The 13,276-nt window shown below is 38.9% G+C and overlaps 1 protein-coding gene across 3 annotated transcripts in view; it reads right to left on the bottom strand.

The window, feature by feature from the left end:
* The window catches only part of CHCHD3 (coiled-coil-helix-coiled-coil-helix domain containing 3), a 133,246-nt gene that overhangs the window by 86,383 nt on the left and 33,587 nt on the right, over positions 1–13,276 (bottom strand). For all 3 annotated transcript variants that reach the window (XM_064421663.1, XM_064421664.1, XM_064421665.1), the window contains exon 4: positions 8,012–8,156. In XM_064421663.1, coding sequence (XP_064277733.1) covers positions 8,012–8,156 — 145 coding nt within the window. The remainder of the gene's footprint in view (positions 1–8,011; positions 8,157–13,276) is intronic.

The raw sequence follows: 13,276 nt of genomic DNA, 5'->3' as shown, positions 1-13,276 counted from the left end.
AGTTTATGTGACAAATCATACTGGGATCCCAACTCCAGCACCACCCACAGGCTATTTAAAATTATATTTACTGTTTTCCTCTATCAAGGTGGAGAGAAAACTTATTAATTTTTCACTTATTAATTCACTTATTATTTTGTTTATTAATTTTAATCAAATGGGCCTTCACTTCTTGAAGGCCAGATAAGAAAATCACTCACGATTTGCAAATATGTGACAGGCACCCTTTTCTTATTTGGGAGAAAATTATCAACTTTATTTGCTTAGCAAGAGCTTCTTGCTCACACAGCAGTTTCACATCACTTGTTTAAGATCCCCTAAAAACCTACCCCAAAAACCTGAATTTCTATCCCAAACCTTTTAGTGCTGCAGTAGAAATGCCAAAAAAAGAGGGAGAGGAAGAAGGAATGTGTGCCAGGAGAGACATAAACCAAAGGAGCAATATTCTGTTTATTCCAAGGAATAGGAGTGCAGTCATTGCAGTAGAATCCTGTATATTCCAAATAGAAATGTCTTGCTCATTGTAGCCTACTTCCTTCTCCAAAAACCAACCAAACTTCTTTCCCTCAAAAGGAAACACACCAAAAAAGACAGATCCCATCTTCAATATTCCAAAATACCTTCTTCCTCCTGTCTTCTATGACAGGAATGACCAAATCCAGATTTGCCCATAGGAAAATGAGGTTTTGCTACAACAAAACTGCTACTTCCAAGCCATAAAAACATCACAAAAAATACCATGTCCGGAGGATAAGTAAGATTTTATGAGTGAAACTCCCCAAATCCCCACTTTCAACGAGGTTTCATGAAAAATTTCTACTTTCTAAATTATAAAACTGAGGAACAAGAGACAAAACAACTGTCACTAGATTTAATTTTGTACCATATGCTCCCCAGACCTTAAATCTCATGTTCAAATATGAGCCTTTAGCATTTTTACTGCCATAAATTGTGAATTACAGTCTCTGCTCTCGTGCTTACTTCTCCAAAAGCCCTCCCTGCACCAAGCAATCCTGTTTTGCCTCAGGCTGTGTAGTTTACCTCAAATTATTTCAGAATCATCTAAAAAGATTCATTTTTCTATTAAAATGATGAATGAGCTAAATGAGGTATGTAATAAATACTGCAGGTTTGTAAACAGACTCTTCTCCTGAGAACTAATGCCTTAACTCATTTAATTCTTCCCCCTGGTATTTCCTAGTGAAGTCATCCTTAAAATATGGTTTGTCCAGGCCTGGTTGGAAAGAGCAGGAAGGGTCAGGATTTAATCTGTTTATGGAAAATAGGAAACGTCCTCATGACAGAGTTAATGAATTGAGGACAGGAAAAATAAATGCACCCCAAGGGGAGGTCATTGCCCAGCACTGACTGGGACCAGTCACCCCAGGGTGATGGGGAAAACTCCAAACCAGTTCAGGCACAGAGGAGCAGAAAACTCCATTTTAATAACCTGTATTCAATTATGACAAGAGGTCAGATTTCCTCCTCACAGAACTCAACACGCTTCAGCTCTGATATGGCCAGGAATGTGTTTTGTCTATTGATTTCAGGGCTCAGACAAGTAAAAGAACTTCACATCTCAAATAGGATTTTGCTAGGGAAAAAAAATCTCCAATAATCTGATTATCACAGCGACCTAAAGTGCAAAAAAAAAAAAAAAGAGCTTTTTAATATAAAGATACTTCTACCAAATTGATTTTTTTTGAGTGAGGAATTTTTGATAGAACTTCTTGTGCAGAAAGTAATTTACAAAACAATGAGATTCCTCAGCACTACCAGATTTCACTCTCAAACAGGTGCTTCAATGAAAGCCTGCAACAACACATGGACAAATAGATGTAATTGCATTAGTATGGATACAGACTTCTAATGATAGCAATAATCAAATTTTAATGTTCTGGTTACAGCACATGAACAGAACAATATTTCTGTGCCTCTTCAAAGGGAAATGGGACTTTAATGTCATTGGCAGCTCAATAAAACCATTTTCTAACATAAAGGCTTCTAATGACAACTCGTTTCAGTCCAGACAGAGGAGCAAATGTGTTCACAGTATACTCCAGGTCATTATCAGGAGATGGAAATACAACAGGTCCTCTGCACTTTGGATAACTATTGATTTTCTACTCCATATTCTCCTCATCTCACCCCGACTTTCGTAATGACTCAAGTGATGGAACATCAATAAACTATTTATGGCAAAGCCACCACAGTGAAAGCCACTCTACAAGACTCTGCCCAACTCAACCAGGCCCAACTTTTAGATTTGCAGCAAAAATCTCCAATAATAAATATGGCACAGAACAGATTTAAATGATGAAATATAATTAAAGTATTCTTAGAGCCATCATAAGGACCTTCAGCTTCACCCTTTGCTGCAGAGAACCACACCACCCTCAAAATTCTTTATGGCTGGGCTGGAATAAAAGATTTTATTTATTTTGAAGCCCTTTTTCAAGAGGAATGGGCAGAAAAAAACATCATATCCACGCTCAGAGTGTGTGGAAAAAAGAAGTCTTTTTAACCAGCTGCAGCTCTTGACATCAAGCACACGCTGCACTTTGTCCTTTGGTGAAATCACACTGAGATGCTTTGCAAATGTCACAATTCCAAAGTGAGTAAAGCTAAATAAAGGTACAAAACCACCTCGTTTGGTGGCAAGGCCAGTTCAAGCAGTTCTCATTTTGCCCCCCTGACAATTGCCCTCCTCACAGACTCTGCAATTTCCTCAATGGAGCTGCTTTTGGAGTTGTTATAAAGCAGATTGGCGCCAGGATGGCTTTGTGAAGGATTTGCCTCAGCTCGTATCTGCACTGACATGACAGAAAAGGAGAACTGCAGAGAGGAAAATAAAGAAATTCTTCACCATCAAAGCACCCAACCCTGAAAACAGCCAGGAAACAGCCCTGAAGTCTGGGAAAAGGAGAGGGAAAAACAAAAAAGGATAATTTCAGAATGGGAAAGGGAGAGGGAAAAATAAAAAAGGATAATTTCAGAATTATAGAATGGTTTGGGTAGGAAGGGATCTGAAAAATCATCTCATTCCACCCCCTGCCATGGGCAGGGACACCTCCCACTGTCCCAGGCTGCTCCAAGTCCCATCCTTGGACACTGCAGGGATGGAGCAGCCACAGTTTCTCTGGGAAAACTCTGCCAGGGCCTCCCCACGCTCATTCTTCCCAGGTTCAGCTCATTCCAGGATCAAATATCCCCCAGCCAGAGATGAGGGAGAAGCCAGAAGAGATCCAAGACCTCCCCAGCACCTGGAGAGCAGCATTTTTTCAAGACACAATCCCAGATCTCTGGGATAAGGGAATCCCAAATCTGTGGGATAAGGGAATCCCAAATCTGTGGGATAAGGGAATCCCAAATCTCTGGGATAAGGGAATCCCAAATCTGTGGGATAAGGAAATCCCAAATCTGTTGGATAAGGGAATCCCAATTCTGTGGGATAAGGAAATCCCAGATCTGTGGGATAAGGAAATCCCAAATCTCTGGGATAAGGGAATCCCAAATCTGTGGGATAAGGGAATCCCAAATCTCTGGGATACGGGAATCCCAAATCTCTGGGATAAGGGAATCCCAAATCTGTGGGATAAGGAAATCCCAAATCTGTGGGATAAGGAAATCCCAGATCTGTGGGATAAGGGAATCCCAAATCTGTGGGATAAGGAAATCCCAGATCTGTGGGGTAAGGAAATCCCAAATCTCTGGGATAAAGGAATCCCAAATCTGTGGGATAAGGAAATCCCAGATCTGTGGGATAAGGAAATCCCAAATCTCTGGGATAAGGGAATCCCAAATCTGTGGGATACGGGAATCCCAAATCTGTGGGATACGGGAATCCCAAATCTCTGGGATAAGGGAATCCCAAATCTGTGGGATAAGGAAACCCCAGATCTGTGGGATAAGGAAATCCCAAATCTGTGGGATAAGGAAATCCCAAATCTGTGGGATACGGAAATCCCAAATCTGTGGGATAAAGAAATTCCAGATCTGTGGGATAAGGGAATCCCAAATCTGTGGGATAAGGAAATCCCAGATCTGTGGGATAAGGGAATCCCAAATCTGTGGGATAAGGAAATCCCAAATCTGTGGGATAAGGGAATCCCAAATCTGTGGGATAAGGAAATCCCAGATCTGTGGGATAAGGAAATCCCAAATCTCTGGGATAAGGGAATCCCAAATCTGTGGGATAAGGGAATCCCAAATCTCTGGGATACGGGAATCCCAAATCTCTGGGATAAGGGAATCCCAAATCTGTGGGATAAGGAAATCCCAAATCTGTGGAATAAGGAAATCCCAGATCTGTGGGATAAGGGAATCCCAAATCTGTGGGATAAGGAAATCCCAGATCTGTGGGGTAAGGAAATCCCAAATCTCTGGGATAAAGGAATCCCAAATCTGTGGGATAAGGAAATCCCAGATCTGTGGGATAAGGAAATCCCAAATCTCTGGGATAAGGGAATCCCAAATCTGTGGGATACGGGAATCCCAAATCTCTGGGATAAGGGAATCCCAAATCTGTGGGATAAGGAAACCCCAGATCTGTGGGATAAGGAAATCCCAAATCTGTGGGATAAGGAAATCCCAAATCTCTGGGATAAGGAAATCCCAAATCTCTGGGATAAGGGAATCCCAAATCTGTGGGATAAGGAAACCCCAAATCTGTGGGATAAGGAAATCCCAAATCTCTGGGATAAGGGAATCCCAAATCTGTGGGATAAGGAAATCCCAAATCTCTGGGATAAGGGAATCCCAAATCTGTGGGATAAGGAAATCCCAAATCTGTGGGATAAGGAAATCCCAGATCTGTGGGATAAGGAAATCCCAAATCTGTGGGATAAGGAAATCCCAGATCTGTGGGATAAGGAAAGCCAGGCTGTGTCCAAAATACTCCCAGTCAGTGGCACTTCAAGGATTGCTCCAGGACTCGACAGCAGCTGCTTTAATTTCTGCTGAGTTAAGCACCAAGAGTTGATGAAATCCTCACACTGACCCCACAAGGGATTTCCAGGGTTTGGAAATGACACTGAACAATAATTTCTACTTTTGCTGGCACAAATGTCAGAATTAGTGCTTTGCAAGCTTTTGGATCACCCCAAAATGTGTTTTTGCAGGAGCTGACATCCCACCAGCCCCCCTGAACTGAGGGCACTCCCTGGGACATGTCACAGCACAAAAGTATTTCAGTTACTAACACATAACTTCATCCTTTTTTTTCCTCATTTATATAAAAAGCTAATTCTAGCTTTTGGGATAACACTATAAATTTCTTCCTTCTGACATAATAAGCAGCAGCTGGTTCAATTCTTCAAGAATTGGAAATGTGACTTCATTTTACAGGTATTTATTAAAACCTGAATTAGCCCCTTTACAAAGGAAAACTCAAATTCTTCCTTTCTCACCATGATTTCTTTTCCTTTGCACTATTTGAACAATTTAGCAGCAGCAAAGGAATTTATTTGGCTACTGACACTTCAGGAACACTTTTGTTTTTCTCCAAGAAGAGTCTGACAAATCAAATCTGGGCTCCATGAAATACAAACCTGCTGTAGCAGTTTACTAAAACACAGAATTTTTCACAGTACCTGGCAAAGGATACACAGAAATGCACTTCCCTGTGGTACAGATTTTGAATTACCAAAAAATACAGGTTTTAAATATCTAAAACAGAAAATAAATGCACAGGTTAGGGTAAGCAGTGAAGCCAAAGAAATAAAATCTGACCAATTAAAGGAAAATAAAGGAGCTGACTTAGAGGAAGGTGAGAATTACTCAATATTTTCATTATTAAGGAAATAAACAGACAAAACCTTCTTGCTAGTTTGTAATCTTAGAGTACACCCCTCAAAGAATGAACAGGCCATGGTACAAATGGAAAATCTGCAGTGGGGATAACAAACCTGCACCCAAGAACCACCAGGTATTTCCAGATTTCCCACATGGAACCAGGAAGATTGATCAAAACCGAGATGACACAACTGCTAACTTTGATATTCTGAAGCAAGTGAAAATTAACCAGCCAAATAACAAAATAAAGCAGTTTCATATCCATAATAAGGAATTTCTCAAGCATTTGGCTGAGGAAAAATCCAGCTTGTTCTTCCCAAAATCACCACAACAGGGAGAAAGAGATGCAAACCCCCAGTAATTATGCAAATAATAGTCTCCATTATACATCTTCAGCTCCTCATTAGCTCCAGGCCACAAAACCCTTCTCTCTCCCACACAACATTAAGAATCCAAGGATTTAAGGCTGTACCTTGGTCATAATTCCATTCCATTCTCCTTTGCTCCCATGTTTTACAATGACAAAATATTAAATGTTTGTTTACAACACTGAAATTATTCTTCAACAATAACATTACCAGAGAGATGCAAAAGAATCCAGAAATGGCTGGCAAAGATACCAACACCGAGGTGGAATTGGTTTGGTTTTAAATTGGGATTTGGAAAAATAACATGAACATCAGAGTTTAAATCCCACAGCACAGACAAAGCTACTGCTTATTGAAGTGACTGATTACTAAGATACCAACCCATAAACCTTAAAAACTTTGGATTTTACTCCAGATTTAGAGAGCCCAACAAATATTTATGTTGCTGCTGACATAAGTAATTCCCATTTATTTTCACAGCAGTGCTCACATTGAGTATTTTCAACTTTTTGCCTTGAAAATAATGATTTCTTTAGTATTCACACTCAAGTATATTTATATTTTTAAAGCATATTCCCACCTCAGACAGTAATGATTATTGTTAGAAAGAAGAGTCAATAGAGACTCACTACAGCAAGCAAACACTCTATAGAGGAAGTTATAAATCTGTCAGACATTTGCAATGGACTGAACTGTATAATGTCAGTTTTCTGAGGAAAACAGCCAACCATATGTTCCAATTTCCTTGTCAGGAAGGTTTAATACATCAGCTCTAACGAGAGATGAATCTTTTAAACAGAATTTTTCACTGAGCTGGTTCAAAGTTGGAAACAAGCAGCAAAACCCCTTAAAAGAGAGAGACTTAACCAAAATGAAATTACATGCTGCTACCTAGCCATGAAAAAAAAAAAAAAGAGATCTGCTGTCCTCTTCTACCAATAGACCTGAGGAGAAAGTTGCTTGGAAAATCTGTGATTTCTGTAAATATTTCAGAGTAAGAACCTTCAGGAGGCTCTTCAAAATGCAGTTTATTATATCCAAGATGTTACAACATCCAGGGTCAGGGGTGACAGAGGGACACCTACAGCTCCAGCTGTAGGCCAGCCTGAAGACCCTTAGTTTTGCTTACTTTGAATTATATACTTTTCTTTTTGAGCATCTCATAGATAAGAACCAATCTACACCTTTACTATTACCTACAGCCTATCATAACTACTGCCATTACCATATTATGGTCAATGCTAGCCAATCACATGAGTTAGTATAATACAGTTTAAGCTTAAAGTTGTTTTTCAGTTTTCTTGCAGTGAAAAATTCTTAAAATTCCTCTTCGTAATCTTGGAGTGCACCCTTCAAAGAATGAACAAGGTACAGTGGAAATGGAAAAATACCTGTTAGGTGATAACAAACCTGCACCCAAGAGCCACCAGATATTTCCAAATTTCCCAGATGGAACCAGGAAGACTGAGCAAAACCAAGATGATACAACTGTTAACTTAGATATTCTGAAGGAAGCGAAAATTAACCAGCCAGATAACTAAACCTCTTTCTACTTGCCACATCAACATGTTTTGTTTGCCTGTGGTATCTTTCTGCTTGGTAAAATCATCTTTTTGATGTGGTCAGCTTATCCTTTGCTCTAAGTCATAAACCCTCTTTCCAACTCCACATAACCTTTGCTTGCTTGCCCAGCAAACTCAATTCACACATCTATTATTCTTCTCTATCAAAATTTGCTTCTACCTCTATTCCACTCTCAAATTCTACATTCAGAGACCTTTCTGCCAGGCACACCTATCCGTGAGACCTCCCTGCCCAGCTTCCACCCTTCCCCACGCGTGGGGACTCACAAAGCGCTGAGCCTTCTGCCGCTCCTCCTCCGTGGCCGCTCTCTCGCGAAGGATGGCTCGAGTCAGGTGCTCGTTTGAGGAGATCCTCTCCCGCTCCAGGAGCTTGCCAAACTCATCCCGAACGTACATTTGTTCTTGTTTCAGCCTACAGGGGGTGCAGGGAGATTTAGGCTGAGAGAAAATTCAAAATCTACTTGCCAAGTGTAGTTTCAAAGTAGAGAAGTCGCTTTAAAAGATGTCACAGAAATGCTTTTTACTCTTGGCTTCTTAAGACACTTAAATACAAATATTCACTAAAATAATCCAGAAGTTTATTTCTAATTGAAGTATCAAAATCTGAATACACAAAAGTTTCAAGTTTTGACATCATTATTCATTAAATCATATAAATTAAAACTGATTCAATTAAACACATTTTCAAGTAAGATGCAGAGAACTCTGCTGGTTAGTCTGGTTTTATGGAACCATTTTTCTGGGAAAATCCTCTTCCCAGCAGCCAGCAGGCACTCAATTTCCACCTAAAAGCTTTCCTGCACTGGCAAAGTGCTTTCCTCCCTCTAAACACACCATAAACCCAAGGATTTCATCCATTTCCCAAGCCCCACGAAGATCGAAGAACCATCATCAACCTTTCCCAGCGATCTGAGAGGAGCAGAGAAAATAGTTATTGAACTTGTTGCAACAGAGTTAATAAAGGGAACTTCAGGCGCAGAAAATTCTCAATATTTCTATGTCACAAGCCATAAATAGATTTGAAACCTTCAATGGAGTACTTGAGACAAGCACACCGTGTCTCATTTTCATGGCAACACTCAGTGAATAAAACTCGCGTGTTGTGACACCGAGCACGGAACTCAGAGCAGTAATGGAGCCATGAAACACTGGGTCTCAAATAGATTTTTTTTTTTGCCTGAAAGAGTGATGGAGAGGAAGCTTCAATATTCTCAGTACATTTATCTGTTGTCAGGGGAGCTCTGGAGAACAAATCCTAATGAGTCGGGTCACTTTGTAAAAGGTACCAGCATTAGAGTACATTAGATTCTTCCCCAGGGAATACATTTAAGTGAGGTAGGGAAGAAAAAAGACAATTACAAGATGTATTACTTCAGTGCTCCAAACCCTCTGAAAAGCAGCAACCAACTGGGAATCTTTATAAAAGTTTATTAAGCTGCATCTTCAATTACTCCAGCTAAAAAAAAAAAAAAGAAAAAAGTCAGATTATGCAGACATGGACCAAATTCCATTAAGTGATTTCCCAAGGTCCTCCAAATTACTCCAGCAGGATTGATATAACAAATCCTTCATACAATCATAACAATCCTTCATACAGCACAGTCAAAACATGCTGCTTGTCTTTTGGATTGGAGAAATCATGTTTTGCCTAAAAAGGGAAAAAAGTGTCAAAATAGTACTCTCAGCACCTTTTTCTGGTGAGCAACAAAGAGCATTTAATGCTTCCCGAGACTGAAGGAAGATGCTTCCTCATCCTTCTTGGATTTGACCTCCTGAAAGAGGTTTTCCATTAAAAATGTCTCTTCTTTATGCTGCTGTACATAGCAAAGTAATTAAAAGATATGAAATATACTTTACATATAAAATAGCTGAAAAATCCAGCCAAAAGTTTCCACATTATAAACTACGAAAAATTAAAAAAAAAAAAAACAACAGAAAACCCTCATGAACAAAAAACACCAAAAAATGCCAATATAAAGCAACCCCCCAACACTCAGATATTTACATTTAATTCTTCGTTACATCAAATTAGATTTTCTTCCTAATCTCTCATTTAGATCAAGACACTCAGTCACCTCAGTCAAAGAAAATGCATTTTACTGTTTGGTTTCTTCCTCCCTTTCCCTTTCTTTGCAGGGTATTCTACCATAAAAGAAAATGACACTATTTCATTCTCAAATTTTATAGAATTTAGGCCAAAAAGGAACTTTTTTACATCCAAGACTGCTCCTGGCAGCACCTTCAAGCAAAAATTTCAACTCTTTTTCATCAACTCTCACCCTCATTTGTGTGACCAGCATCACACAACGAGTTAAATTCCTCAAAAAACTTTTATTTAGGGCAGTTTTTACTCCCAAAACAATATTCCTAAAGCGCCATCTCAACTGATTGAAATTCAGCAGAGTTTTTAACAAAATAAGCGGGATTTTGAAGTCATTTTCATTTATTTGAGTTCCGTAATTGGGTGGCTTGTAGGAGCTTAATGAAACAAACACTCTGCAGATCCCGCTGATCGCAAACATTCGCCTGCATCAACCTCCAGTAGGGTTTTTTCCTTGGCATTACAAATTCATTTTCCTGGCATTCAGCATGTACCAAATAAAGGCAAACATCAGCTGGATCTACAGTAATAAATTATATTATTACCTATAAATTATATTAGCTAGGCAGAAGTAAAAAAAAAAATAGAAAAAAAAATGTATGTGTATGTATCTATATATATTAACTTGTCATTACTCCAGGAATTCCACAGGAATTTTTCAAGTGACATTTTTAATTACAGCAGAAATAAAGGCTCAAGTTAATGGTTCTTGTGTTTGAGCACAGAACTCCAGACAACAGAGAGCGTTCCACTGATCATTTATACAGAAAGGATGTTCAAAAAGCTGCTGAAGCAGCAGAAAAGGCTGCTGGCTATACATTTTCCCCACACAATTGATATCTTTTTGAATAAAATCCTTCTAAATAATTATGAAATACTGCTTTAAGAAGGGTGGAGTGGCTGATTTAATGAAGTGTGGCATGCAAGGCAATCACTTCTCATGGTGCTATTGGAAAACACACATCAAGCATTAAGAAGCAGCTCCAGTTAAAGTCTGCGTTAACGCTTCGCAATATTTCATTTCTCAACTGCTTTATAGCACACAACCAACACAAAAAAAGCAACAATTCCTGCCTTTCCCCAGCACTGTCGTTGAGAACTTCAACGCTCTTAACTTAATGCTATGAAGAAAATTTATATATCTGTATTTTTTTGTAAGAGGATGGGTAAATCCTGATAAACCAATCACCCAGGATTTAGGGATCTCAGAAGATTTATTCCTGTCAGAGGGGCATGACAAGAATTTGAGTATTTTTGTTATCACATTGTCATATTCAGGCTCCACTGTAAGACAAATTTTGGACTGTTTTAGTCCTGAAGTCACCTTAATCAAAATAATGTTTGCAGTACGTTCCACCCCTAAATCAGATTTGGCTCACGATGAACACAAAAGCCACAACATCACCTCAAGGAGCAAGCACACAACAACAAGCAGAAAGAATTCTGGAATACACTCCCAGACATAAAAAGTATGTAGATATTAAAAATATAAATATATTTAAATTAGAAATAAACAAAAAGTCAGTTTTTGTTAATTTTGATTTTCTGAGATGTGGGCAGGAGGTACAGAAATCAAATCCATGTGATCAAACCACCCACTCCAACCTCTGCTCCAGCAGAGCTTCAGACCAAAGGGGAAATACTTCACCAAAATAACATTCCTGCATTGTGTCTTTTTATTCCTCTCTTTTCTTTCTGGAAGAACAGGGAATGTGGGATTTTAGTGGCATTTGTTATTGTACTGGTCTTGAACTATGAATGTCCTACATGCAAGATTAAGCACAAGAGAATTTACCTGTGAATTTATAAAACATTTCAGTGCATGATCCAAAACAGATTGAAACACTTAGCCCACACCTTTTAAAATCAAGCAATAACAACATAATAACACAAAGCAAAACAAGAGGAAAAATAATTTCTCAATTAAGTCATGACTTAAAATTAATAACTGACAACCACCATATCAAGTCCAACAGGATAAGAGAAGCCAAATATAGAACTGGCTCCATTTTCCAATTAGAAATTAGAATTTGAAACACAGAAATCGAAATTTAAGACCCAAACAAGAAATCCTCTCTGAGAGCCAAGGAGTTTTCTGTATCACAAGAAAAACAAAAATATACTCTAAAAAAAAAGACTGATAAAACTTTGCTGCATTCCAAGTAGTTTCCATTCTTTTCACATCTAGTTTTTAATTAAGTTCAAGAAAAGCAAATTGTTAATTTTGCCATGTGGATTTATGGCCCAGGACTCTCCTCATGCCCAGCATGACCCCTGTTATCCACAATAACAAGATGAGTAATTTAATTCTAAATCCACAAGAACTCCCTCTTTTGTTTACTTCAAAATATCCATTTCTGTTGTTCTTGAAAAACACCTGCAGATGTTAATTAAGGAAAAAGCACCTTTTAATTCAGAGACAACAGCAACACACTGAGAAAAGCTGAAAAATATTAGTTTTGTGCTTTGATGGCCACTTCACAGTTTACTCTCCATTAATCAAGAATCCACAGAAATCCAAAACTGGTGAACAATACTCTTAGAGAAACACAGTGATTTGTCATTTCCAGCCCTTATTTTCAGATATTGGAAATTTATTACACTATCAAGGCCTAAGCATTTCCTTTTTGCTATTTTTTCGGGGCAGTGATTACTTGCCAGTTGTTTTATCTTTATTACAGTCTCCAAGCTACACAATCTGATGGATCTGTGACGTTCCACCATAAACTCACTCAAGCCTAAAGCATGAACCGTGTCATTTGTCATTACCAAGCAAGCAAAAATCAAAATACTCCCCAAAGTTCCAAAGTCCACTGTCAGAAAAATCATCCTGTCCCCTATGAATCAGGGAAAAATTTAATGAAGTATCACTGAATATGGAACCCAAAGACTCACTCCAACTGGAGATGATACAACATGAAGAGGATTCATGAGGATTTCTGCTTTCTTGGACCTCAACAAGCTCCTTAATTCCTCCTGACGGACTCGCAGAAGATCCCAAAATGTTTTGAGCAATGTGTTTAGGGCACGCTGCAATATTAATGAGTGAATGATGTCTGCGAGCGCTGAGTTTCAATATTTCATGAGCGGAACGCGGGATGTGCCACGGAAAGCCGCGGCTGGAAACCGGCGGAGCTGATGAGGGATTTGAAAGGATGTGAGAGATGTCAGGAAAACACTGAGCTGAGCTCTGAGAGGTGTGAAATGGAGATTTCTCTGACTCCATCTCACCTGTCTGCAAAGTTGGGGAAATTACCTCAAGTTCATCTGATTTTACAAACACCTAACAAAGGACAGAGATAGGGAAATAAATTATCTGAAAGGTCAAGGCACAGAAAACACAAAAAAAGTTCTTCAGAACTGAAGTTTCTACCACTGTTCACTCATTAAAAACATTATTCTCCACTCACATTAGACTTTGCACAGCACAA

This window comes from Passer domesticus, chromosome 5 (genome assembly GCF_036417665.1).
Source record: "Passer domesticus isolate bPasDom1 chromosome 5, bPasDom1.hap1, whole genome shotgun sequence".
Taxonomy (NCBI): domain Eukaryota; kingdom Metazoa; phylum Chordata; class Aves; order Passeriformes; family Passeridae; genus Passer; species Passer domesticus.
This window is presented reverse-complemented; position numbering and strand designations above follow the sequence as displayed.